At 39.7% G+C, this 25,301-nt stretch overlaps 1 protein-coding gene across 5 annotated transcripts in view; it reads left to right on the top strand.

The window, feature by feature from the left end:
• CD44 (CD44 molecule (IN blood group)) overlaps positions 1-25,301 on the top strand; it is an 84,449-nt gene that overhangs the window by 35,672 nt on the left and 23,476 nt on the right. For 4 of the 5 annotated variants that reach the window (XM_081280093.1, XM_081280094.1, XM_081280095.1 and 1 more), the window contains exons 3-5: positions 2,074-2,207; positions 7,294-7,365; positions 9,998-10,222. In XM_081280093.1, the coding sequence (XP_081136219.1) occupies positions 2,074-2,207; positions 7,294-7,365; positions 9,998-10,222 (431 nt within the window). Of the gene's footprint in view, positions 1-2,073; positions 2,208-7,293; positions 7,366-9,997; positions 10,223-17,857; positions 17,984-20,589; positions 20,704-21,175; positions 21,293-23,035; positions 23,165-24,632; positions 24,762-25,301 lie in introns of all 5 variants that reach the window. The other variant, XM_081280097.1, reaches the window with a different exon arrangement.

The raw sequence follows: 25,301 nt of genomic DNA on the forward strand, positions 1-25,301 counted from the left end.
AGGCAGGAGGATTGCAAGTTCAAAGTCAGCATCAGCAACTTAATCAATATAGTGAGACCCTGTCTCTAAATAAAATACAAAAAGGACTGGGGATGTGACTCAGTGGTTAAGCACCGCTGAATTCAATCCCCAGTACCAAAAAAAAAAAAAAAATCACAGACAACATGATATTAGGAAATATCAGTAATAATTTACAAAGCAAGTGTGTATTCTAGAACATTAGCGTTGTACTTCCTTGTCAATGTGACATGATGCGGTAGGGTGAGGTGAGGAGGTAGGTTCACCAAGGAGTATTATTTAGCAAAAAGAAAAAAGTAAAACCAAGCCAAAGAACTAGATCATTTCACCCATCACTGGTATTAAGTGTTGCAAAACTCCTTTCCATAATTTCACTCAGCTCTGAATCAGACACCTGCCACAGGACAGATAGCAGAGTCTCACGGGTGAGAATAAAACCTCAGCAGCTACTCTTCTTTCACTTGCCCTGCCCTGATCAGTAGCAACACTCAGATACATGCAAACCTATTAACATTTAATTGTGACACTCCCCCTCCCCAGCTAAGAAAACTTTGGGAAAATCAGTCTGTTGGTTCAGAGGAGGAATTAGTCATGCTTGCTATCGTTGCAACATAGACATAATGAGCTCTGTATGCTTAGAAACTTCCAACTCACACACATTTCCATGGATCTTGCAGGGCCACGCACTCTGGGCTGTTGCCCCTGGCAGGAGAGATTAAAGGTTCTGCAGAGAGCCCTTTAGTCAGCGCTGCATTTTCAGAAACCTGCTGGATTTAGCTTCTCCCTCTCTGCCCTCCCGCTGCCATCACCCCCTCCCTTGAAAATGGCATGTTCTCATTTTTTGAGTCATTTGCTATTTGGGGGAAAAAAAAAAACTTGTGTCATGAGTATGTAGCCACTAGCATGTTACTGGAAGAGGCTGGGCACTGCACGCTGTAATGAAAGGCCTCCAGTGACACATAGCATGCTTCCAGAGACACCTTGGAAGGGGGAGAAGGGTTAAACATCCCCTCCCACCACCACCCCTTTGCTGTGTCTGAAATGTTCTCTAACTAAATGAGCCATTGCTACCTACTTCCGTAATTGCTCTTTCTCTCATTTTAATGATGGTCAATTTATTTCCACTGGCAATGGAATTGTGCACAGGATCCTCAGGAGACCAAACATGCTATGCAACTGGCATATGAACAAGGGTTCATGTTCAGAATAATGGAGTGTGAAGTGAGGGACTCAGGATAAGGTCAAGCTGGGAAAGAAGAGTGGTGGACAGGAAATAAGGCAGATATGAAATCTGTGCCCTGAAATGAAGAGCCAACCCTTTCTGTATCATAGGAGTGGTCTTTTTAGGTCTTTTCTGGAAAATATAATGGTCCTCGAGTGCCAGAGTGAATCTCTCATCACTTTTCTGGGACTCAGTTTCCTTCTGCTTGTTCCAACCAACTTGACATGGTTGACCACAAGTTTTGTTTGGAACTACTGTTTTTTTTTTTTTTCTTTCATGAATTTTATTTATTTGGAAAGAAAAATAGCTGGGGACAGTGCACATGCCTGTAATCTCAGCGGCTCAGGAGGCTGAGGCAGAAGGATTGTGAGTTCAAAGCCAGTGTCAGCAATTTAGCGAGGCCCTAAGCAACTCAGGGAGACCCTGTGTTTAAATAAAATTTATAAAAGGGCTGGGGATGTGGCTCAGTGATAAAGCATCCCTGGGTTCAATCCCTGGTACCAAAAAAAAAAGAAGAAGAAAGAAAAAAAGAAAGGAAGGAAGGAAGGAAGGAAGGAAGGAAGGAAGGAAGGGAGGGAGGGAGGGAGGGAAAAAGTAAAGGCTGTTCATGGATCTGTAAATAAGATAACTTTGTTTCTGTTAGTCTGGTTGATCTCTTTTACTCTCATGTGATGTTATTATGGGATTTCACATAACTCAGTTGTTGAAACCTCTAACATCCCTAGGGTTGAATTGAAAGAAATGCTACACTGCATTAAATGTCATTTGATGGGATATTATGAAATTCCCACGGCAGCCATGCAGGTCAGTAACCTCTTGCTTTTCCGTGGCAGGTACGGGTTCATACAAGGCCACGTGGTGATTCCCCGGATCCATCCCAACGCCATCTGTGCAGCAAACAACACAGGAGTGTACATCCTCACCTCCAACACCTCCCACTACGACACGTATTGCTTCAACGCTTCAGGTTGGTTCTACGTGCACCGTCTCTGTGTGGCCTTTGGCAGCATGGTTGGATGACAGCAGTTCAGTGTTACCATCTATGGGGATTTATGTAGCTTCTATCAGACAGCAGGCGCTCACTGAGTATCTCTACAGCAGAGAGAAGGTGCTAAGTTGGGGAGGCAAATAATGAACACATAAATATTAAATACTTACTATGAACGCAGAATGCTGTAAGTGCTCAAAAAGAAAGCAAAGTAAAAGAAAAGGTTAAAAAGTGATAGGAATGCTTTTTTTTTTTTTTTTTTTTTTTTACCGAGTAGGCGCATTTAGGAGCCCTGATCAAAGTGATGCATGAAGCCATTAGCAGAAGGGGCAGCCAGTGCAAAGCCAGGTATGCAGGAGCATCCTGTCCTGTTCCAAGGACATAGAGGAGGCCAAGGTGGCTAAAGTCCAGTGTTCAGAAGGGTGAATGCCAGGGAATACAGTCAGAGGGGTCGGCAGGGGCCAGCTCACGAAGGGTGATTCATTCAGTATAAAGGGAAAGTCATTGATCTAATAGTGGGGTGCAAGCCAAATGGTTTAGCTGAGAATATTTATTATATATGGGACTGAGAAGAAGCTAAGAGAGTGCATGATTGACCATCCACCTTCTTGAATGTCACTTACCAACAGTTGACACAACTACACAACTAGAGAATAAGAAAGTTAAATGAAGGTGTAGATGCTGGATGGCTCCCCACCTATGCAACTCTTCCAACCCCTAGCCCAGAAATTCATGCTCACACATCTAATTCAAGCCCCAGAAAAATCAAACAATTCTATGTACTATGAGTCTTCAGGTTCTTTTGAGAAGGATCATTTCCATAAATGACAAATATTTCAATGCCAACAATCAGAAGTCTGACTTCTCAAACTGAGCCTTCTGTTCCACCTGAAGGTTTGAAGCTGCATTAAAGGAAAAGGTGAAGCTTTGAGGTAAACATGACACATCTTCATGAAGTGTCACTTTTCCTTAAAGGTGAGAAGGGGGATGCTAAATTAGCTAGCTCTAAAGTGACTTAAAACATTAACTATATGAAAAAAAATATAGATATTATCTATGGTAGTTTATAAAATCTGCATGAAATTTTAAGGGACATTGCAGTCATTGTGGGGTTGCATCAGGGGCTGGAATCAGGCTGCATGAGAATTCAGAGAGGAAATCTAGAATTTAGGGGAAAGGAAAAAATACAGAGTGGATAGTAAAAACAGAGTATGTGAAGTTGGTGAATTCTGCCTATATAGGTTACTACGACTACAATATAGGTTACTACAACTATGGAGAGACACTCAAAACGATGAGAAGAAAGCTGTAGAACATTGACTCCTCTCTGTTGCATGGATAGAGGATCCAAAAAGAGTTTGATCAAAAGGGGAAAAGTCCAATGGAGGCTAGACAGTATGTGGCCCATGCCTGGAATGTCTAAGGCTATCCTAATGAACGCAACCACATGGGGATAAACAGGAGCTCCATGCCCAGCCAACTTGGGGACTGCTTGATCCATCTTGGCATGAGAAGTGAGATAAAGGGACTGGTCAGGTGCAAGGGCTGGCATGGGCCTGTAGACTCCAAGCCTCTGGGCACTGCTTGCTGCTTCTCCTTGCTGTGACCAGGACATATATTTAGTGAAGTATGTAGTTGTGTTCTCATTTTCTCTTGCCTGTTTTACAAGTCCATGTCATCTTGGTTAAGGTATTGAGACTCTTCATTCAAAAAGGCAAAAGCTTATGCTATTTTCTGGGTCTGGAATCAAAGCCCTGTAGGCAGAGATGGATGAGGCTTTTCTCCTTGCCTTTAATTTTGCCCATGATATTGGGTTCATTCCCAAAGCCAGGGTCAATAGCATTGATTAACTTTTCTCTCCTTAGAGAGGGCTTTGTTAATTTACTTGAAAAACTTTATACTAGAGATGTATTTCATACCCAAATGGCTCTATTAAAGGAGCAAAATTAGAAGTAATGGTTTTCTTTTTCTCTATTTTCCTAATTAACTCAATGTGGTTTTGCTTTTTGCAGTATTGGGGATTGAACCCAGGGCTTGGCTCATGCCAAGCAAACACTCAACCACTGAGCTACATCCACAGCCCAACCGACTCAGTGTTGATAGGCTTCTAAGTTTTAAGTTTAAAGAGAATATTTATTGATCAGCTGTCTGTACTCAGTACTGCTTGAGAGAGTGGGGATAGGAATCAGAGGCTGTATTTCTGTCATGTTTCTCTTGGCCCTTTTCATGCAATGGAGCCTAAGTTTCTGAAAACACAGCCCACCAGGAAGCCCACCTTAGTGTCTGACAAATCCCTGGGCTCAGGGACACCTCAGCGGCTAACTCTCCCAGCCGAGCAGAGCTCATTAAGCAGAATGAAAAGCTGTCTAATGAGGTCCCATGATCTGACATGGGAGCATGAATGTATTAATTGGAAATTTAGGTCACCAGCCATCACAGTATACTTGCTAGAGTTGATGTTCTTTTATCAAAGTTCAGGTGAAGTGGAGCATGAAGGGGGTCTATGTGAGCACACGCTGTCACCATTCACAGAATGGTTAGTGTTCTTGCCATGCCCCATCCCATTTCAATGTATCTCTTGGAGATTCTCAGTGTGCTCTTCTCATCTGCCATTGTGTCTGAATTGAGGGGAGGATGCTGCATCCCTGGCATAAAACATCCATAATCCAAAACCCATTTCTGGGCATCTGCAGCATACAAATACCAAAATCATCCCAAAGATGGGACCATTCTCTGGCAGCATCTCCAAGATAAACAGAATGGAAGCCCCACAAATCGCCCAAGTTGGCTACATGATCGTATTTTCAAATAAGAAAATTTGGGAGGATTTTTTTTAATATTGTAAAGAGCTAAAGAAATAGTACTATCTTCTCCTATAATCTTGTGAGTTGATCAGGAAAAGGGACAGAAATGTGTTCATTTGTTCTTTTATCTCCATATATTTTTTTAATGACTTGGCATAGAAGTGTCAAGCAAATACTGACAAATAATTAATGAACACCTGTACCTGTAATTTCCTTTAACATTTCTTATGGCATACCATTCAGAGTATATCTACATGCTGCTTGACCTGCTCATATTTGCAAACCATTTGGGGGAGTTACCATCTTTGGTATGCTTCCTGGGAGAATGGATCTTTGGGAAATTATATTGGTGTTTTTTGCCTTTTTTATTAATTGATCAAAAATTTATTAAGTGCTTTTCTGTTCCCATCACACATAACTATTGTGGCCAAGACAGATACGATTATTCCTCAGGATGGGAGTGTGGCTCAGTGGTAAAGTACTTACCTAACATGTATGAGACCCTGGGTTCCATCTGCAGCGATGCCCCCCGCCACTTACTAGTCATCTTTTGGAGCTTATAAATTCCTATGGGTAGTGGTAGCAGGAGATAGGGGTCATGGTAAGATCCACCATGGACTGCTATCAGGTACAATGAGAGAGATAATTTTAGACAATGGTGAACAAGAATAAATTAAAGCAAGATGATACACATTGGGGTGTGTGGAAGTGACGAAAGGCTGGTTTAGATTAGTTGGTAAGGAATGACCCTACCAAGGAGGTGACCTTTCCCTTTGAAGAATCTGCTAGTAATTTTCACGATGAGACCAAAGATATGGTCAGGTAAAAGATATTCCCTTTACTTGTGGGAAAAAGATGTCAGAGGTACTGGGAAGCAACCAACTCCTGTATAGTCCAACTCTTGTTTTGCCTAATGCTGAGTATCCAACAACTTATGGCAAGATACTTAAAATGCTTGTGATAGCAGCTCTCCTTGTGACAGCAGTCTGTCTACCGCCATTCCTCCATGCACAAATGCATGCATGCATGCATCCCTTCCTCTCTCCCTTTCACTTCCTGTTTGTCAAGAAGCACTCCAGAAGAAACCAACCATACAGATATACTGCCATATCACATTTAAGCAAATGCATGTATGCTCAAACACACACACACACATACACACACACACACACACACATTACGAAAACTGTAATGCACAAGTAAATCCAAGCTTCCTTTAACAGCAAAACCAGTTCAAAACTCTGAGTTTTTAGGGCCCAATACAAGGTATGGCATGCCTGAGTGGGATGGTGGGTTAGGCTCTCTGCAGCCTGCTTATAGGACTCCAGGGAAGGCATGCAGGTAGAACTCCAATGCCTGTTTTCCAAAGGTTTCAAACAGTGCTGTTCAGGGGGTTTCCCAGCAACATCTGTGGATGATCAGACAGCCCAGAAATCTTGAAGAAGGGTTAGGAAAGGAGAAGATAAATGGAGAACAAAAGAAAAAGAATCCAGTGGTGCCCATGATGAGATATGCCAAGACAATATTCATAAGAGTTATTCTGGGTGCCTATGTCCAAGATGGCCGACCTCAGCTGAGACGCAGTCTATACCGATTAGGTACTTAGGAAGACCAGTTAAATTAATGAAGTAATAAAGTACTTAATTAATAAAGTAATTAGTATATTAATAACAATTAATACCAAGACTATAAATTAATTGGTTTTAAAATATTTTGATCAGGCATTTTCCTTATTGACTATTTTAATCTGCAGATCAACATGGTGTTCATGCTAACCGTGTGTCTGCCATGTTTTTCCATCATTTCTATTGGTTCCTGGGATTACAAATAATTTTCTCACGATACTTTATATGTTTCTTTGTTTTTTAATTTTTTTTTTACAGGATCCTACATTACTTTTACAGTAAAAAAATTTAAAAATCTTCTTTAGTATATATATCACTAGAGAAGGACCCATGTCTATCTTGTTCTCAATTAAACCCTCAGCCTTCCATAGTGGCTGATACAGAAAACACAGATTTTTTAATGAATAAAATTGTTGGAGAGAGGTAATAAGTTTCCAGGACCTTATGAAATTAAACAAAAATGGAAAATGCACCACAAAGGGCAGAGAACTTTCTAGCAAAATACCAAGTTTCATGAAAAGAAAATCACTTGGGATAAATTTGATAAAATCCCATCCTTACTAACTTATAGAAATTGAGTCAATTTTGCTAGTGACTTTTTAGAATTCTTATGCTTTTTTTCCCCCCACCTCCCAGCTCCACTCGACAAAGAAGATTGTACATCAGTCACAGACCTGCCCAATTCGTTTGATGGCATAGTTACCATAAGTAAGTCTCTCTCTTCTCATCTTGAGTTTTCTCTTTCTTGGGAAGGGCATCCGGTGTGTTCTCTATAGTTTATATTTGAATAGAATATTAGTCATTTCCCTAGGGCTGGGGAAGGTTGGCTCTGATTCAGGGTTTCTTCCCCTTTTGGTTTATCCTGAAGCAGTGTTCCTCAATCTTCAGTCATTTGGAAACCACTTTCACATTCTGGATGCATATCTCTAAGTACTACACAGCACTCTCACTTTACCTGACATATATATATTTTTAATTTATTTGACCTATTCTCTTATACTTAAAATATATTTGTATTTAATCATTTAAAAATAAATTTATTTATTTAAAAAGAATAAAAGCTAGATAGCAAATGGAAAACCCACCCCACTTGTCATAAATAGAAGATAACCTTAAAAATAAATTTAAACATAAGTAACATTAAATAATATTTTAAAGTTCCAGCTGCTGACACCCGAATCCTTCTCCTATAAAGAAGGATTAAGAAGTGTCAGGGATAGGGGCATTCGGGCTCCAAATGTAAATTTTATGTTTGCTATCACTCAAGTTTTGAAAGATAATTATAAAGTGTTAAAACTTCCTGATATGTGTTGTGGCATCATTTATACCATGCCCACTCCCAATCATCTTGATTATCTGCAGAAGTATGTATATGGGACTTTTAAAAGCAAAAAAAAAAAAAAAAATCTTAACCAGAACTTTTTAATATCTCAACCTATTAACCCTGATCATACTGTACCTGGGATTCATTTCTTTGGTAAGTAGCCCAGTGTTGAGGAAATCTGCTTTCTGCTTGCTCAGAGCCACGGGGCTTGGGCTTGGTGGTAGTAGTGATGGGTGATGGGTATCTTCCTGGACCATACAAATTCAGCCTCCCCTGTTATGTAAAGAATCTGTCCTTGGCCTGTGCCTTGCTGCAGGAAGGGTGGCCTCACACAGCAATAGTACAATGTGAGATGTGTTAGATCAGTTGGGCCAGTTTGACATCTTACTTCCTTAACCACCTGGCTGACAATAGAGAATGCCTTACTTTTTCTGAGCCTCAATTTTCTCTTATGTATAATTGAATGACATGAAAGGATTGTCATAAAACTTAAGAAATACATTTACTGTGTGCCTGGTCCATGGTAAATGCACAATAAATACCTTGATTCCCATAGATCCCTTTCAAAGCCCAGATTTGTACACGTTTGATCAGTGGTGTATTTGAATATGTCCCCTCAAAAGTTCACATGTGAGAAACAACCCCCAAATTTGTATGTTAATGGTTTTTGGAGATGGGGTCTTTGAGAAATAATTAGGATTAGATGGAGGGGGTCAAGAGAAGGGGGCCCCCATGAAAGTAATGCCTCGATAGTTTTATAAGAACAGGAAGAGAGACCTGAACTAGCACACTTGCTCTGAATCATTACTGGGTAATACCCTCTGCCATATTAGGATACAAGAAGAAGCCCCTCACAAGATGCTGTGAACCATGTTCATATTCATGAACATGGACTTCCTAGCCTTTAGAACTGTGAGCCAAATAATCTTCTATTCTTTACAAATTACCTGTTCTGAAGTATCTTGTTACAGTAACAGAAAATGGCCTTAGATGGTCTTCATATTTCCTCAGATCATCTACAGAGATTATCAGGGAGACTGAGATTTGGGAATTTTTTTTTTCATTTGTGTTTTTTTTTTTTCATAGTTCCACTTGAGCAAGCTAGATAGTGGACAAAAGGAAACTTCAGTCGCACTGATGCAATTCAGCAGAAAATAATTTCTGCTAAATGCACATGCATGTAGTGAGTGGCCCAGACTTGAAGGCAGCAAATATTTTAAGCAGGAACAATGAATAAATTCATCTGAACTTTTCCCCCCTCTAGTCCATTCTAGCCATTTACTTGTTTAAGCCAAAGATTTAGATCTTTATGTACATCCGTGTTTGTTAACATCAAGGTCAAATTTCACAGAGGATGGCAGAGCCTCTGTCAATATTTAGACACACTGATTTCCTAGCTTAGAGTGGAGGTTTGCTTCAACTGACAAAATTTGCCCTTTAGAAAGAAAATCTGTTCCTTCATGGGTCTGCAACCATGCCTTCCTTGTGGAGGTTCCTGGTCTGCTATTTCAAATCTTTTCTGGAAATGGATAGAGTTAGTAACAACACACTTTACTCGTCCTTCAGAAGGCAGAGTCAGGAACCAGGTAGGGAATTATCATTTATAGAGCATTCATTTATTTTGAATACTGTGCTGAATGCTTTACTCACAATGTCATAAGGCTCGTGATAATTCTATCCAGAAGGTGACATTGCGTTTGCTTTAGAAATGAGGACCTTAAGCTCACAATTGTGCCTCATCCAGAGCTACGTGAAGCTGAGATTCAAATATGAGGGTTCCCCAGAACCTCTTCTTTCTCCTGCTCATTTCCAGGCTGTGTGGGATGGGGTGCAGGGAGAGCAGAGAAGAATGTACTTTCTGGGTGCAACCCCCCATGTCTCCTCACTAGATAGAAAGGTATCCTTCCTACTAAAGAAGAGTTTCAGAGCCACTGTGCTATATGACAATTCAGTCTTTCTTCAAGACTCAAAAAATGTCAGCTGTGAAGTTCTCAAAGAGCCCTTCTCTCTCCCAAGCCATTGTCAACCGCGACGGGACCCGCTACAGCAAGAAAGGCGAATACAGGACGCATGAGGAAGACATCAACCCCAGCCAACCTATCGACGAGGACATGAGCAGCGGCTCCTCCAGCGAAAGGAGCACTTCAGGGGGTTACACTATCTTCCACACCCACCTGCCCACTTCACAACCGTCCACAGACCAAGAGGACACCGGGGTCTCCGAGAACAACCCCACCACCAGTAAGGAGAAGGAGCCCTTCTGCTTCCCAGTAGCAATTCCTTGGCCACACGCCTGGGATCTCCTGAGCCACATTCCCTTGAGTTTTGATTTTCTTTTGTCTCAGAATTGGAGACGGTGGTGACGTCATTGGGGCGGTGGGTGGCCCGTGCTGGTCCGTGCTCTATATGCCTCGACAACCGCAGCCTGCAATTGTCTGTCTGTCTACAACTATGTTTCTCTTACCGTGGAGTAAGAAGTGCCATGGGAAGTGTTTTAGAAGACCCTCCCCCCACCCATCCCTGATGCTCTGATCCCTGGGGATATAGTTAGGGTTCAAACCCGATACAGAAACAATTTTTGGTTTTGCTTCTTTCTTTCTTCTTATTCACTGTAGATACAATTGTTTCCATAAAGGTGGGAGTGCTGAGTATGAATACTATTCCATAGGCTCCTTTTTCTACCTAAGTGTATATTTTTATATTTGTAACCGGATTTACAGTCATTCATGGTATAATAATATTAATTCATAATCATCAATTGTGATTTACTAAACAATTCCTTTGCTTTGGGTCTAAGGAGGAGTTTTATGATCAAATTATATCAGCTTCAGAGTTTAGATGCCAGCCTGCGGGGAAGGTCCTTAATGCTTAGCTGGTGTGTGGGTCGTTCATTACTTAAGACTGTAAGAGAGGACAGATGCAAATACTGCATTTGGGGGCTCTGGTCTCATGCCACTGGCTGCAGTTCTATTGCACATCCTCTCTCTCCTTTGTCACTTTCCTGTGTCCCTTTGTGGTTTGTTTTCAACAGGTTTCCAGATGGGCTCTGCTCCTGTGGGGATTATTCATACTTAAATAGTGCAACTGGGTCTTGGGTGGATTTCCTAATATGGTGCCGATTTCTCTTTTCCTGGCTTCAACTCTTGAGGGGTGACACTCCGGCCTCCAGACAGTGTGGCAGAAATATACTTATTTGTCAATACTCAAGATGAGGTCCTTTCTATCCCTTATCACCCTGAGGACAGGAAGTTTCCACATGGCTCTGATTTAATTTAAGGTTATTTGCTCAATGGCATTTTAAATTTCTGTTAGAAACTTGCTGAGAGACTGATGCAAGTAGGTCTGGGGTTCTGGTTATTCCCAGCAGATTCTTTGAAGCATCTCAAAAAGTGCATCTATTCAAACTTCTCATGCGTTCCTGGGCCTGGGCTCTCTGAAGATCGCACCCCTGTTTTGTTTGTGGTTCCATGGGCAATACTTCTCAAGACAGACATCTGGAAACCTGCTGTTTCCTGGGTGCCTTGCCTTTATTTTAATACTTTTTTAGCACTGGGGATTGAACCCAGGGACACTACACCACCAAGCTACACCCCCAGCTCTTTTAATTTTTTTTTTTTTCTTTTGAGACAGGATCTTGCTAAGTTGCTGAGGCTGGCCTTGAACTTGCAATCCTCCTACTCCAACTTCTGGAGTAGCTGGGATCACAGGCACTCGCCCGGCACCAGGCTGGTTGCTGGCCTTTTTAACATCACTTTGTTGTTAAGGTGCACAGTTCTGTTAGACACTGGCAAATACAATAATTAGGAGTGTCAGCAGGAAGTAGAACAGTTCTAAAGTCCTATTTCCCACCAAAGAAGAAAATCCTGACAAAATTCATCTTGTGGGGATGACATGAGTCCCCTACCCCCTTGCGCTTTAGAAAAGACAATTATCACATTTTTATTAGCATCTTTTCTAAGTTAGTCAGTCAGCAAATGTGTTTTGAGGACCTACTATGTGCAATGTCTATTCTAATGCTTGGGATCCAATGGTAAAAACCCTAGAAAGTAATATTGAAAAGAATAAGTTTGAGTGAGATTTTCATTTATTCAACCAAGATTTGGAGTCTGCGCCAGACACTGCTTTGGTTACTGGGGCTCAATGTTAGTCCTTCCTTGATGGATGCAACATGCTAGTTCAGATATTAAGGAAAAGAAAAACATACTTAAGAGAATAATTATGTTTTCCTCCTTACAGAGTACTTAGCTGTTTCTTTTAATAGTTAAGGATGGAAGAGAGAAACTAATTTGTCCATGTGGGTGAGTCCAGAGCTAAGTGGAGAATTATTGAAGTGTTCTAGGATTCACTAAGGCCAACGGCAGCTCCAAGAGATTAATCCATGCAAAGAAGTATATCAAAACAAAGACCAGAAAACAGAACAAATAAAAGCCGGGTGGAAACTTGAATGTAGCCTGTGGCATACTGGGAAGAGTTAACAATGCTGAGCTCCTAAGTAGAATCAGATTTTCTGAGTCCAGGAAGGAGATTCCCTGGCCTTATCACGGTTGGACTGAACTGGGCCATGGCCAGAGGCAGTGTCTGCAGATCCTCCCTAATGCATGCAGGGAGGCAGAGGTCAAGAGGAGGGCTGGCTGGGGACGTGGAAGCTGCCTGTCTTTGGCTTGACTGCTTCATTCCTTCTTAAGGGTCCTTAGTGGGTGGCAAAGGGAAAGCTAACAAGACCAACCATTTACACGGCTCTGGACTTCCCATGGGCTGTTTATCATAAGTGTTATTTTTGGAAGAGCCCTCCTGGAGGTGTGTCAATCGGTGCCTTCCTATTGGTGATTGGAACTCTCTGGAATCAAGAAACCAAAACTAATTCAGGAAGCCAACTCCTGCTTTGGAAGTCTCAATTTCCTTGTCTTCTGGGTGTCAAACAAGTAATTTTTTTTTTCTTTTGGTTTGGCATGGCCTACTTGGGTGGGGCAAATTGGAAAGTGCTGGCAAGGGTGAAGCTGTTTTCATCTTTCCCTCTCATACGACTCCTTTCAGGAAGATGAAAATAATGCCTGTTTCTATCTTGCTCTTTTATATTCATTTCCTTTGTTGCTATTTTTTTTTCCTGGTGTACTGTAGGGTGAAAGTGGCGGGAACTAAGCTATTTTCATAAAGTTACTGAGGTGAGAACAGGGTGTCTATGGGCTTTCTAAGGGACGCTCAGGTTTACTGGGGACATAATAAGGGAAATTGGCTCCTATCTCTCTGCTTTCTGTTCTGAACTAATGTGTTCTTTATAGCATGGACCATGTTGTGCCTGTTATAGGAATTTGGCATGTGTAACGCCAAAGTTTATAATGAGAAGGTATTCAGGAACCACTTGAAACAACGCACAAAATGTTGAGTGTTTATGTATAGGGTCACTTTTTTTTAAGGAAGAGTCCATAAGTTGTATCACATTTTCACAGGAATGTATGATTTGAAATATGTCTTAATAATTTCAAATAATGTTTATATATTTGTCTTGATGATTTCTACCTTTCTGTTTTTATGGAGAAACATTTTGGACTCAAGTCCAAGTTGAGAGTCAAGTGAGAGATTTTTAAATTACAAAATGCTACTGTTATCCTTTTTCTAATTTGAGTAGACTTCAAAATCTTTAACTTTGACATTTTTGCCTCTTGTCTGGAAACACAGACTGAATTGAATCCAAAGTGACAGAAAGTGATGAGTGGATACTTGAGAAAGTTTGATCTGATTTCAATACTTGGAGCACACACCCTTCGTGATATTCTTGCTCAAGTATAAAATGTGGTCTGAGTTTTATGTGTATGGGTAGAGCTTTGAAGTCCCAGTTGTTGTCACAAGCTGGGTGTGTTGTAGATAGATCCAAATGATACATGCAAGCATCTCCAAAGATACTCCAAAGGTGAATGAATGAAAGCAACTTTATGTCATGCTGCATTGAAGACCTTCTAGCATATTGCATGGTCCAGTCACCCAGTCAAGAAAAAAACAAATCTCCTTCCATTGCAGTATTAAGCTGTGGCTTGATTTTTGCTCTGATCATTATTTTAGGAGGTTCAATTGGGAGATTGAGAAGCACTGGATTGATACCCATACAAATTTGCATTTCTGATGTTGTTCTAAGATGTTGGGAGATGTTAGAAAGAAGGCTGGAAAGATTAAAAAAAAACCACACACCTCAATATCTCTTCTTTAATCTTCATTCTATAAGAGATACAGATGTTTTATATAGAATGGAGAGTAAACTCTGACAGAGAGAATCTCACTCAACAATGTTTTCATAATCGATCCAGTTACCTCCACTGTGCACTCAAACAGCCGTGCATCAGCTCAGAAGAGAAGTAATTGGATATGGTCCTGGTTTGGTAATTCACAGCCTAAGACTCAGGATCTCACAACAACAGCAGCCACAGGTAAATCGCTATGTCTTTTGCTCATCGATAGTCTTGAATGCCAGGTCTTTTAATGATAAGAAAAAGAATATCCATTATCATGCCCAAGTATCCCACTGAGGGCCCCTCAGCATCACTAGTGAGAGCAGGATCTGCGGCTGTTTTCCTTGTCAAAAAAGCAAATAGCTCTGGGGATATGACAAGATCCCCTAAATACCTAATTTGTTCTTTTAATGGCATCATGTATGTAGAATCAAAATTATTTTTCCTTCAGATGCTTTGATTATGCGATTCATTGAGAAAAATATCTTCTAGGAAAAAAGTCTATTGGAAGATGCACACCTTTATTTCCTGCTGACCCAGTTATCACAGTTAGTAGTAAAAGAGGGAACCATGATTTACACCTGGAAAGGGCAGGTCCTGGACACTCGTTTGGATACTTCAAACCTTTACTGTAAGGTAGAAAATGATGTGGTTCTACGTCAGAGTCTAGGTCGCCTACAGGTTCCTGGAGGTTTGCCTATGATTTCTAAATTCCTGCAAAGTATTTTAAAGTGGGAGCTTCAGGGAGAAAGGTTTTGTCTATAACAATGGCAGGGGTTTAGAAGCATATCTCCATTTATTAGCTTTTGCTGATGGAGAATATGATCATATTTCAAAATAAGCAGGCATCCTCTCTGCAAAAGGGAAGAAATAAAAATAGAAAGATGATACTTCACATTTGCTTTTGAGACAGAATAAACTATATCCTTTACTTCTATAAATAATCATATATGACAACAGTGCTATGTTATGTTATGGTTCCATGTCACACTGATTAGGATATGTTGGGGTCAGGTGGGAGAGAGATTGCAGCACAGTGTTGACCTTTGCAGAAAAAAAAATAGTGTGAAGGAAAAGGTCTTCTTTGGCTGTGTTTCTTTTGGGATCATTCTGGGCTTTCTTGAAATCTGAAAAAAGAAATCTCACTCGTCTTTTGTATTTGGGATTTTAATGATGGTCTCAGCCTCTCTGCTTGAACTTGTTCTCAATTTTTTTGTCGCCTCTCATCCGCTATTCTTCCGTTGCACGTCATGGTGGCAGAAATGTCAATCTTTGGAAATTTTCAAGTCAAGATTCTTGCTTCTGGTTTTATCAGTGGGACACTTTGTCTCTTTTCCTGTGTTGCTATACTATTTTCAACTCATATGGGACTAAAAATGGACTTTTCTGCTTTGTAAAATAATAGTGTTGATATAAAATAAATGACTCTGGGCAAGGTTCCCAGGGGATTTGGAGTCTCCATGGAGAAAGTGGAAAGACATCTTCTTCAGTCTCCTACTTTACATGTTCTCTTTTCCTGTGTTTTGGATTCCTGGGATTATATCTGGCAGAAATATCATACCCTAAATTCTTGGAGAATGATATTGGTTAGCCAAGATAGAGTGTATGGAAGATTAAGGGGTTAGGACTCTAAAGACCTGGGGTGTAGAATCATAAACGCTCAGATTTGGAGAGGATCTTAAATAGTCTGGTTCAATCAGCATTTCTAATCATTTAATTACTTACACAACTTTCCTGCCAAGTGATCTTCCTTATCATGGGGAACAAAGCTTCTCTTGAAGAAGTTTGATGTTGGATTGTTCAGATTATTCCATTAATCTAAAGGAAGCTGTAGCATGGCTGTTGGAAGAACACCCATCCCCCTGAAAGTCTTACCACTGGTCCTAGTTTGGCATCATGGCGGAGTAGACAAAATTTCCATCCCCATTTTACATTGTAAACTTCTAGAATTCAGAGCTCTCATGCAGTTGCTAATTAGCTTTCTGACTTCACACAAGTCAGCAAATTTTTCCAGCACTTTTATTTTTCATCTTTAAGATCAAGAGCTTGAGCCAGATTATATTCAAGGCCCTTCCATTTCTCACATTCTATGAATTCTAGTCTGGGCCTCCGAAAGAAATGGAATTTCTTGGCCTTTTCCCTTTTTTTCCATCTATTGAGAATAGATGATTCTCTTGAGTACGGAAAAAAAAATAGTGAAAGCATACACAATGCTATTTCTTAGGAACTCACAATTCACTTTTCAACAATCCGTTTAGTCGTGGTTACCACCGCTTTGATGAGCACTAGTGCTACTGCTCCTGAAACAGCAACCAAGAAGCAAGAGGCCCAGGACTGGCTTTCATGGTTGTTTCAACCATCAGAGTCCAGGAATCATCTTCTTACAACAACAATGTCTGGTAATGAGTTATGGTTATCTTATATATTTTCTTGACCATCTTTAATGATTTTCATTGCCATATGGGATTATGTTCAAGTCTAAAGTCCATTCTGGTCACACAGATATTTGTGATGATTTTGGAAGGACTATGAGTTCTGAGATCATTATCTTTGATTACATGGAACTAATATGCAGTTTTCTTCTTTCTTCTCTGTGGGATTTCTAACTCCTAGGAGGAGGATAGTAGAGGAACTATGAACAGGGGCAGGTTTGTCTTGAGGATAGAACAAAATTATAACTTTGAAAGAATGCTTATGCCTACTCCAAAATTATTGAAGTCATAAAAGGCTTGTAACTTTTTTATGAGAAAATGAAATAACCTAGCTGAGATAGGAAAATATAGAAAACCTCCATCAGTTGTGTTATTGGGATGGACACTAATGGTATGCAAAGCAAATGGTCATTTCATAAGATAGCCTGAGCCTCATTCAGAATGCAGAAAACTTCTTTTTAGTAAAAAAGAGGTCTTCTGCAGTAACCACTGAGAAGCTGAAAGTTTCCATCTCCTTTTCTATGATTGATTTCAAAAGAAAAGAAGGAAAAGTTCTAAGAATTTAGACTGGAGTCCACTTTCATCGTCTCTTCTGGTTGACTAATAAAATGCCAGACATTATTTGTCTGTTAATTGACTTTTTTTTTTACCTTCTCTGTCTGCCAAAGTACTGTTGGGAATTACAGCATTACTTCCATTTGCATTTCGAGAGATACCATAATCTGATGCTAAAGATTAAAAAAAATAAATTAGAAAATTATGAATGCTACTGTACCATTTTAGAAATCATTGACATGATTTCAAAGTTTTTCTGAAGGTGTCTTGATAAAGCAAATAGGCATATGTGAAACCTTTCCACTCTTTTCTTGGAACTCCAGCTTTTAAAAAGAATGTGAATAATGAGTTATTAAGAACTGCATCTGAAAGCACAGGGGAGTTTTGACTATCTTTTCGATGTTTTTAGTTTGCTGTGTTCTGTGTTTACTTCTTTGGTGGAGCCGTGTCCGTATTTATTCTTCCTTAAAGTGAAGGTTCTGATGTAAGGTTCATAGCAATTGCTTTGAGATCTATAGATTAGATTCAGGTGCAAGTCCGAAAGAACCCTCTCCCTTTCCTCTTGAAATCTTGGGAAATCCATTCCACCTGCTGTGCCTGACTTTCTTCCTCTGAGGAATGGGTTACTTGGCATCCAGCTCTACCACTAACGCAAGTCACCATAACAGGTATGGATTCAAATGCCATCTCAACAGGCTGGGAGCCAAATGAAGAGAACGAAGATGAAAGAGACAAACACGTCAGTTTTTCTGGATCAGGCATTGATGATGATGAAGACTTTGTCTCCAGCACCAGTAAGAATGATTAATTCCAGTAGAACCACTTTTGCATGTTTTACTAATTAACCTAAGTGACACCTGATAGTATTTCTCTTGGAAAAGAGTCAATGTGAAAAATGGGTGGACTTATGATGATCCCTTAGTTATATCCCCATATGATTGTGGAGGAAGAAATAAGATACGATTTCTTTCTTTTTTAATGACAACCTAAACATATTTGGAGAAGTGAACCAAATGCCTTAGGTTCTTCCTATTTTGTTTATCGGTGAGATTGGCTACTATAGATTCTCTTTGAGTTATCAAGGTTTGTCAGAGAATGACATGTGAAAACATCACAACAAATACTCACTGTCTACCTGCTCTGCTGGGTGCTGGGAGCACATGGATGAAAAAAGCCCTTGCTTTTGAAGAGTGATTAAGGGAGTATTAATTCAAAATTGCCAATGTCCCTGAATTGAAGGCTTTTAGAAGGGCCTAGAAAGGCTTAAAACAGGGGAGTGAGAACTCAAGAGTTGTCTTAATCAAAACCTGGTTGAAGTCAAAGGAACAAACCCAGAATTTTAGCAAACATGTAATTAAAAGACATTGAAAAGAAGGGTAAATATTAGCTCACTTAAACAAGGCATTGCTAGTTATTACAAGCAAATAGTGAAATTGCTTAATAGTATACAAATTTGTGACCATTATAAAACTTTTTGAGAACTAAGACATGAAAATTGAGTTGAAAAAAATATTCTTTTAAAATTAAAATATACCAAGTTTGGTCAAATATTCTGCCAGATGACTGAGTTTCTCACATGAACCTGTAATGACCTATGGTTTTGCTGGACAGAATGAGAATCTTGAAAGTACTCCATCACAGCTTTGCTTTTCCTTAGAGATAAGGCTCTTGAGGTGTTACATGAGCTCTCCCAGGTCACTGAATTTCTGTCTGTCCTGTTGAAACTTGAGAGTTTCATCCCCAAATGAATAGCACCCAGGGAGGAGGGGATCTAAAAGAATAGCCCAGATTTTGAAAGCACCTGAGCATATGGCAGCGATACAACAAATACTCAAAATGAACTCCATTCTTTATTTTACAGCTTTAAAATATATATTCCTTAGACTGGACATCTCTGCAGAGCTTAGTCTATACTCTTTTTTAAAAAAAATTTTTTAAAATGTTTTTTGTAGTTGTAGATGGATCCAATAACTTTATTTAATTTATTTATCTTTATGTGGTGCTGAGGATCGAACCCAGGGCCTCACACATGCTAAGCAAGCACTCTACCACTGAGCTACAACCCCAGCCCCTCTATGCTCTTTTTAATACTTTCAGAAAGAAAACCAAATAACCAAAATCACTGGAGTTTATGAGTACACTGTCTCCTGGGTTCAGGATGTGGCCCAGTCTTAGGTAGGTCCATCTGTTAAAAAATATGGTTTTGATACTTGGGAAACCAAAATCCCTTGGATGGTGACCCCAAAAGATCAACCTGCAAATAAACTGTATGATCAGGCTCCAGGGGAAAACTCCCTTCACTATTTCTTCATCTCTAGAGCATATTTTTCAATTTCCATTCACTTTTTTGCTGAGTGTCTATGCCTGTGATTCAACAGGATACCCTTTTCCTTTTGGAGGGGAAGGATAGCTACCATTTTTCATGCCTATTGAGAATGTGTTTCATGATTCTAGACATTATTCTCTTAACTTGTGAAATAGTTTTGTGTTATTTGGGTATCAAAATAAGCTTTGAAAGAAGATGGATTTGCAAATAGCCTTTTCATAAAAGACATTCTAATTTTGTCATGATCCTTCTGTTAGATGTTTATGCTATTCTAACCCAAATATTTGTGTATGACAATATCAGGGAACTGTTATATGGATATATACCTCTTTTTTTTTTTTCAACGCACTTTTCTGATGGTGATGGGTTACTTCTGGACTTTTTCTATTGACTGTAATCCATCTTGTTTTTCTTTCATTGGCTATGAATGGCTTGCTCATGATATAGTTTGTATTTGATGCGAATTACCATGGGTGTCTGAGAAACATTCAGAGTTATGAAGCTAAACCATATTGCTATTCTAGGTAGATGTTCTTTCTCAGAACCATCTACAGAAAAGCTCTCGCTGCTCAGAGTATTTGTTTCTCCAGCAAGATTACTAACAAAATAGTGATCATTGTGGTATAATTTTCAGTCACCTGCCTCTTCCGTCTGAGGTAGCAAAAATGCCAGCGATACCAATTCTTTGGCCTTTCAAGTGCAGAGGGCCACCTACCAATCTGCATGGATGGGCAAAGCTCTGTCATCTCTGGTGATCCTCGGTGGAGGGCTGGTGTATTCAAAGCTGTTCTTCCTGCTACCACAGTTTCTTTGGCTGCTTTCTCCAAGAAGATCTCATGTTCTGAACCCCAACGTATTCTATGACAGAATGCAAAGGACATTGAGATGCTTCACAATATGGTGGATCAAGCTGAAGGCTCTCTCTGCTTTCTCTCTCCGTTTCCATGCAACCATCTATACAACCTGGTATAGATGCCTCATTGTATAGACTACAGAAGGAGTAAATGTGCAGTACGATTTGTGAAGGCTCAAGAAATAACATTTCCCTAATCGCTTCAATCATCGTTATCACAGTTTCAACCACTCCACGGGTTTCTGACCACACAGAACAGAACCAGGACTGGAACCAATGGAGGCCAAGCCATTCAAACCCAGAAGCACCACTTGAGAAAACCACAAGAATAACTGGTAATGGGTTATATGTAATTAACGAAAGATATTTTTCGAAAGATATGATGCTGCAATTGTCAACCCTTAGGACACAGTGGAAAATTTAGTTAATGTTGCATCACAAATTCTCAGTGAACTTTCATAAGGATGCTCAATTCCATTTAGGAGTCAGATATCAGTCATACCATCTGGGCACAAGGTAATTTTTGTGTCCTTATTATAAAATGAATACATTTGAGTGGTCTATGGCACCATCTCTGACAAAGTGCTTATGGTGGAATACCAAGTAATTGTGAAGAAATTTCATGCCCATTCATTTTTTTTCTTGGGACATATTAGTGAAATCATTCAAATTTATGAGAGTGGATGCTCAGAAGTACTGTTCAGACATAACACCTTTAGATAGCATGTACATAAATGGAAGAAGAAAACCAATAAAAGTTGATTGATTAAAAAAAAAATCACAGCATGTATAACCTCACCATAACAGACGTAGACAGAGATGGCCCCAGTGCTCATGGAGAAAACCGGACCCAGGAACCACAGCCTCCTCTCATTCACCACGAGCATCAGGATGAAGAGGAGGCCCCACATTCAACAAGCACAAGTAAGGATGGCGGTCGGCAGCTCTGGTTACGGGAGTGAGTAAAGACATTCGGGGGACTAGGGAAGACATTTTTTAGACATTGGCCATACTCTGTGTCTCTGAACAGTCATGATCTCTGCGGAGGCTGAAAAGGGGCCAAATCTGCACACAATTTTTAGAAACTGGAAGAAAAATGCTGACTTGTCAGGTTGCACGAAAGGCCAAAATGTGTATCTGAGATAAATTCTATATCTGAGATAGAATTTTGTGTTAAAGATTCCCAGAGGTCCCATGTGGGTGATTTGTGTGGGTTTATGGAAATGTATGGTGAAGAGTGCGTTCTTTGAGTGCTTGGTGGAGGATCTGGAAGGAAAGTTTGACAAACAGAAGGATCTTTGGAATATTTCTCGTCTGTGAGGATGTATGATAAACCCCCTTTCTATTTCATGTTCTCTTCCTCTGTTATAAAATGGCATCCCTTGAACTCTTGGAGAAAAGTCAGTAATATACATGGTCTGCATTTGAATTCTACAACTGCTCTTTTTCTGTTTCCAAACCCAGGGGAACTTGGGGGACGCTTTGATACTCTCACTGTCATTTCTCCTTATGCACAAACACCTCAGAATTTTTAAATGAATCTCCAGTCTCACCGCTTGACTATCAAAATAGGATGCAAACAAAAAGAGAAAAAGTAAAAAAGTATGTTCTCTTCTTTCAGATTTGTAACTCTGAGAGATGCCTACCTTATTTGGAATAAAGTAAGCTTTTTTTTTTTTTTTTTTTAGATAACAGTTTGTAGCATTTTTGAAACTGTGGTTCAACTACCACTCTAACAACCTTGAATACCCCTGTAGGGGACATGTAATAAACAGTGACTTAGAGGCTAAAGGAGCTTTTGGGAATCACTCATCTGAGGGATCCCAGACAACCAAAGAAAAAATTAGGACACTGTTCAATAAGTCCTGCACATTGTACTGAACATGTCCAACAGGCTCACATGTGATTTCTTAGCCTAATATATTTGATATAGACATAATGATTGTGAGCTGGGTTAACAAAGAAGAGTTCTAATAGGAAAAAGAAGAGAGAGGAAGTCTATAGTCCCTTTTGGGCTCTAGTAGTGTATCTTAGAAGTTATTCTAAACATTTTGTACTGAAGCAGAACACGTCCTAAAAGACCTGGAACTAATGAGCCTAATGTCAGAAGGTAGTGGTTTGGGGACATTGCCATAGGGTTGTAACCATGTTATAGGTCAGTGTTGAAACACCCTAGACATTCCAACAGCTTTCACAATGGGTAAAGCCATTGCTGGTACATTTTTGCTGAGTGTGCTATAGGGAACGTGACCCATGTGAGTTGTCCGACTATACTCATGTCATAAGTTGTTATACTCTTCCTCCAAAGTCAGCAAAGAGTTTATTCTTTGAACAGTTCTCTTAGACAGGATATGTGGGGCCACTCACCACAGTAAGATAAGAATAGTCCTGGAAACTCATAGGCTATGGCCTGGCCTTAACTTTGTACCAATCCAGCCACATGATTTTGAACCAATTAAAATTTCTTTGGATCCTAGTTTTCTCAGCTGAAGAATTAAAGGATGGGGCCATTTCATTTCTAATATTCCTTTCTGAATATTAGTGGTGTATCTCCTTGTTGTCTTCCTTTTCTACTGTCTCTCCTCATGAGTCTGTGCCCTTAAAGTATAAGAGCTATTGATGAGGAAATGGGACCACAATGGCTCACAATTGACATTCTTCTCACAGCCTGGGAAACTTCTAGTAGTACAACAGAAGAAACAGCCACGCAGAGAGAACAGTGGTTTGGGAATGGATGGCACGGGGGATATCACCAAACACCAAGAGAAGAGTCTCATTCAACAGCAGGGACAACTGGTAATGGATGGTTTAATAAGCAAACTTGAGTGGGAACTTCCTTTTGAATTGAATACTGAGCACTGAGGACACAGGACAAAAGAATAATGAAGGAAAGGTCCTGTTAGGTTTCTGAAAAAGTCATGTTGTGGTGAACACAGAGGCAAACCCTAAAGGCTCCTAAAAATCACCTGAACAGGAATAGCTACAAGCACACAAAGGAAACACAGGGAATATGCCCTCGAGAATATCACTTTCAGATCTAGCTTTGGGCATCCCTTAGTGAGATTATAACAGAGACACTAAGCTTATAAAATGCTTCCTTTTGTAAAGAAATCTACTATCTAATGTGGGCCCATCCTTATAATATGGTCATGCGAAATACTAGGCTTCAGAGAAAGAATGTTGTTAGAACCCTAGAGTAGAAAGAAGCAGAACCCAATATTATGAGAAAAATGACACCTAACTGACATCTTTTGGGCTTTTGTGCATATCTGTTTGGTGATTTCTCCTTGAGTGTACAATTGCTTTCCTCATATGTATAACCAATTCACCTCCTCTATTCTTGAATCGTGGGACTGTAGAAATTGGACTCAAGTCATATCATTCTCTCTAAGTGATGCCAAATCACTTAGTTCTGCAAGCTCTCGTGCATGATTCTTTTTGTCTGTGTGACTGAAGTATTGAGATACACTCTGCTTTGTAAAGAATGTGAATTTCACATTCTTACTTGCTACCAGTGGAAAATAGTCCCATGTTTCCATTTGCAATATAGAATATAATGCAGAATATCTTTCCAGTGCATGGCAACTTTTGAATGAATTCCTAGTAGAGCAAGGGATTCAGTGACTGGCTATGTGGTTATGGTTGTTGCTGGGGAGATACTGTTGTGAGCTTTTTTTTTTAATCTATCCTTCTCCATAGGTGAAGAATGGGCAGAGGCATAAGGCACATTTTTATGTGTCATTTGTGCCATGAGTCCCATTGTTAAGAGGTTATGTTTCTAATGGATTCCATTCATGCTTTGGTGATGAATGGTAATGACTTTCATGTTTAGCCCGTGGCAATACGTTATCTATCTGATTCCTTCTCTAGATCACTAACCATCTTTTGTGTATTTCACTGGAATGTGGTTTTCTCTGCATGACATCATGCACTTGGGTGCTTTACTTTCCCTTTAAGGGGATTGACACAGCACGGATCAAGAGCTGTTTCTTCATCTTCCCTTGATGCCTATAACTCATCCTGCACCCACTGCAGAAATTGTTAATGCTTTGTGTCCTCTAGTTCACATGCCAGTTGCCAAGAAAATGAGCATGAATGAACCCAAACCTGCTAAAACATTCTGTATATGAAATCTCTTTGCCCTGTGTACTAGAAAGAGAGTTGTAATGTTTGATCTAGAGAATCTTTTGAAAAATATCAGTGTTTCCCTGGACAAATGTCAATTAACACTTTGACAATTGCTTGAACTGCATGGTCATGGAAGCTTCAGCCCACGACGGCCATCCAGATCAAAGAATGACAACACAGCGTCAAGAGGACGATTTCTGGACTGATTACTTTGACCCAATCTCACATCCAATGGGACGAGGTCATCAGACAGAAAGAACCATGGGTAATAGTCTCTGAACATTTGAAATTTATATATGAATTTGAATTTTATATATATATATATATATATATATATATATATATATATATATATATATATATAAATTTATATATAAATTGTAATGCAGAATGCATTACAATTCTTATTACACATATAGAGCACAATTTTTCATATCTCTGGTTGTATACATAGTATATTCACACCAATTCGTGTCTTCAAACCTGTACTTTGGATAATAATGATCGTCACATTCCACCATCATTAATGAATATATTATGTTTTTAAAATCATGCAGTTATTTCTCTTAGCAATGTGTCCTGGGTTTTAGGCCAATCTCCTTTCCCTGGGAACTTGAAATTTCTTCAGAACTCAGTTTTCTTGGCAGGAGAAATAGACACATTCATCCGAATATGAAGTCCTGATATTAGAATAAATAATTTTGCAAGAGCATTAAAGGATTATTATTTATATAGTGTGAAAGTGGAAGTCTTTTCCCATGTGGAGGGGTTAGTCCCAAGATTGCTCTTCCATTTACCTTTTTTT

This window comes from Spermophilus citellus, assembly GCF_964194105.1.
Source record: "Spermophilus citellus genome assembly, chromosome: 2".
Taxonomy (NCBI): Eukaryota; Metazoa; Chordata; class Mammalia; order Rodentia; family Sciuridae; genus Spermophilus; species Spermophilus citellus.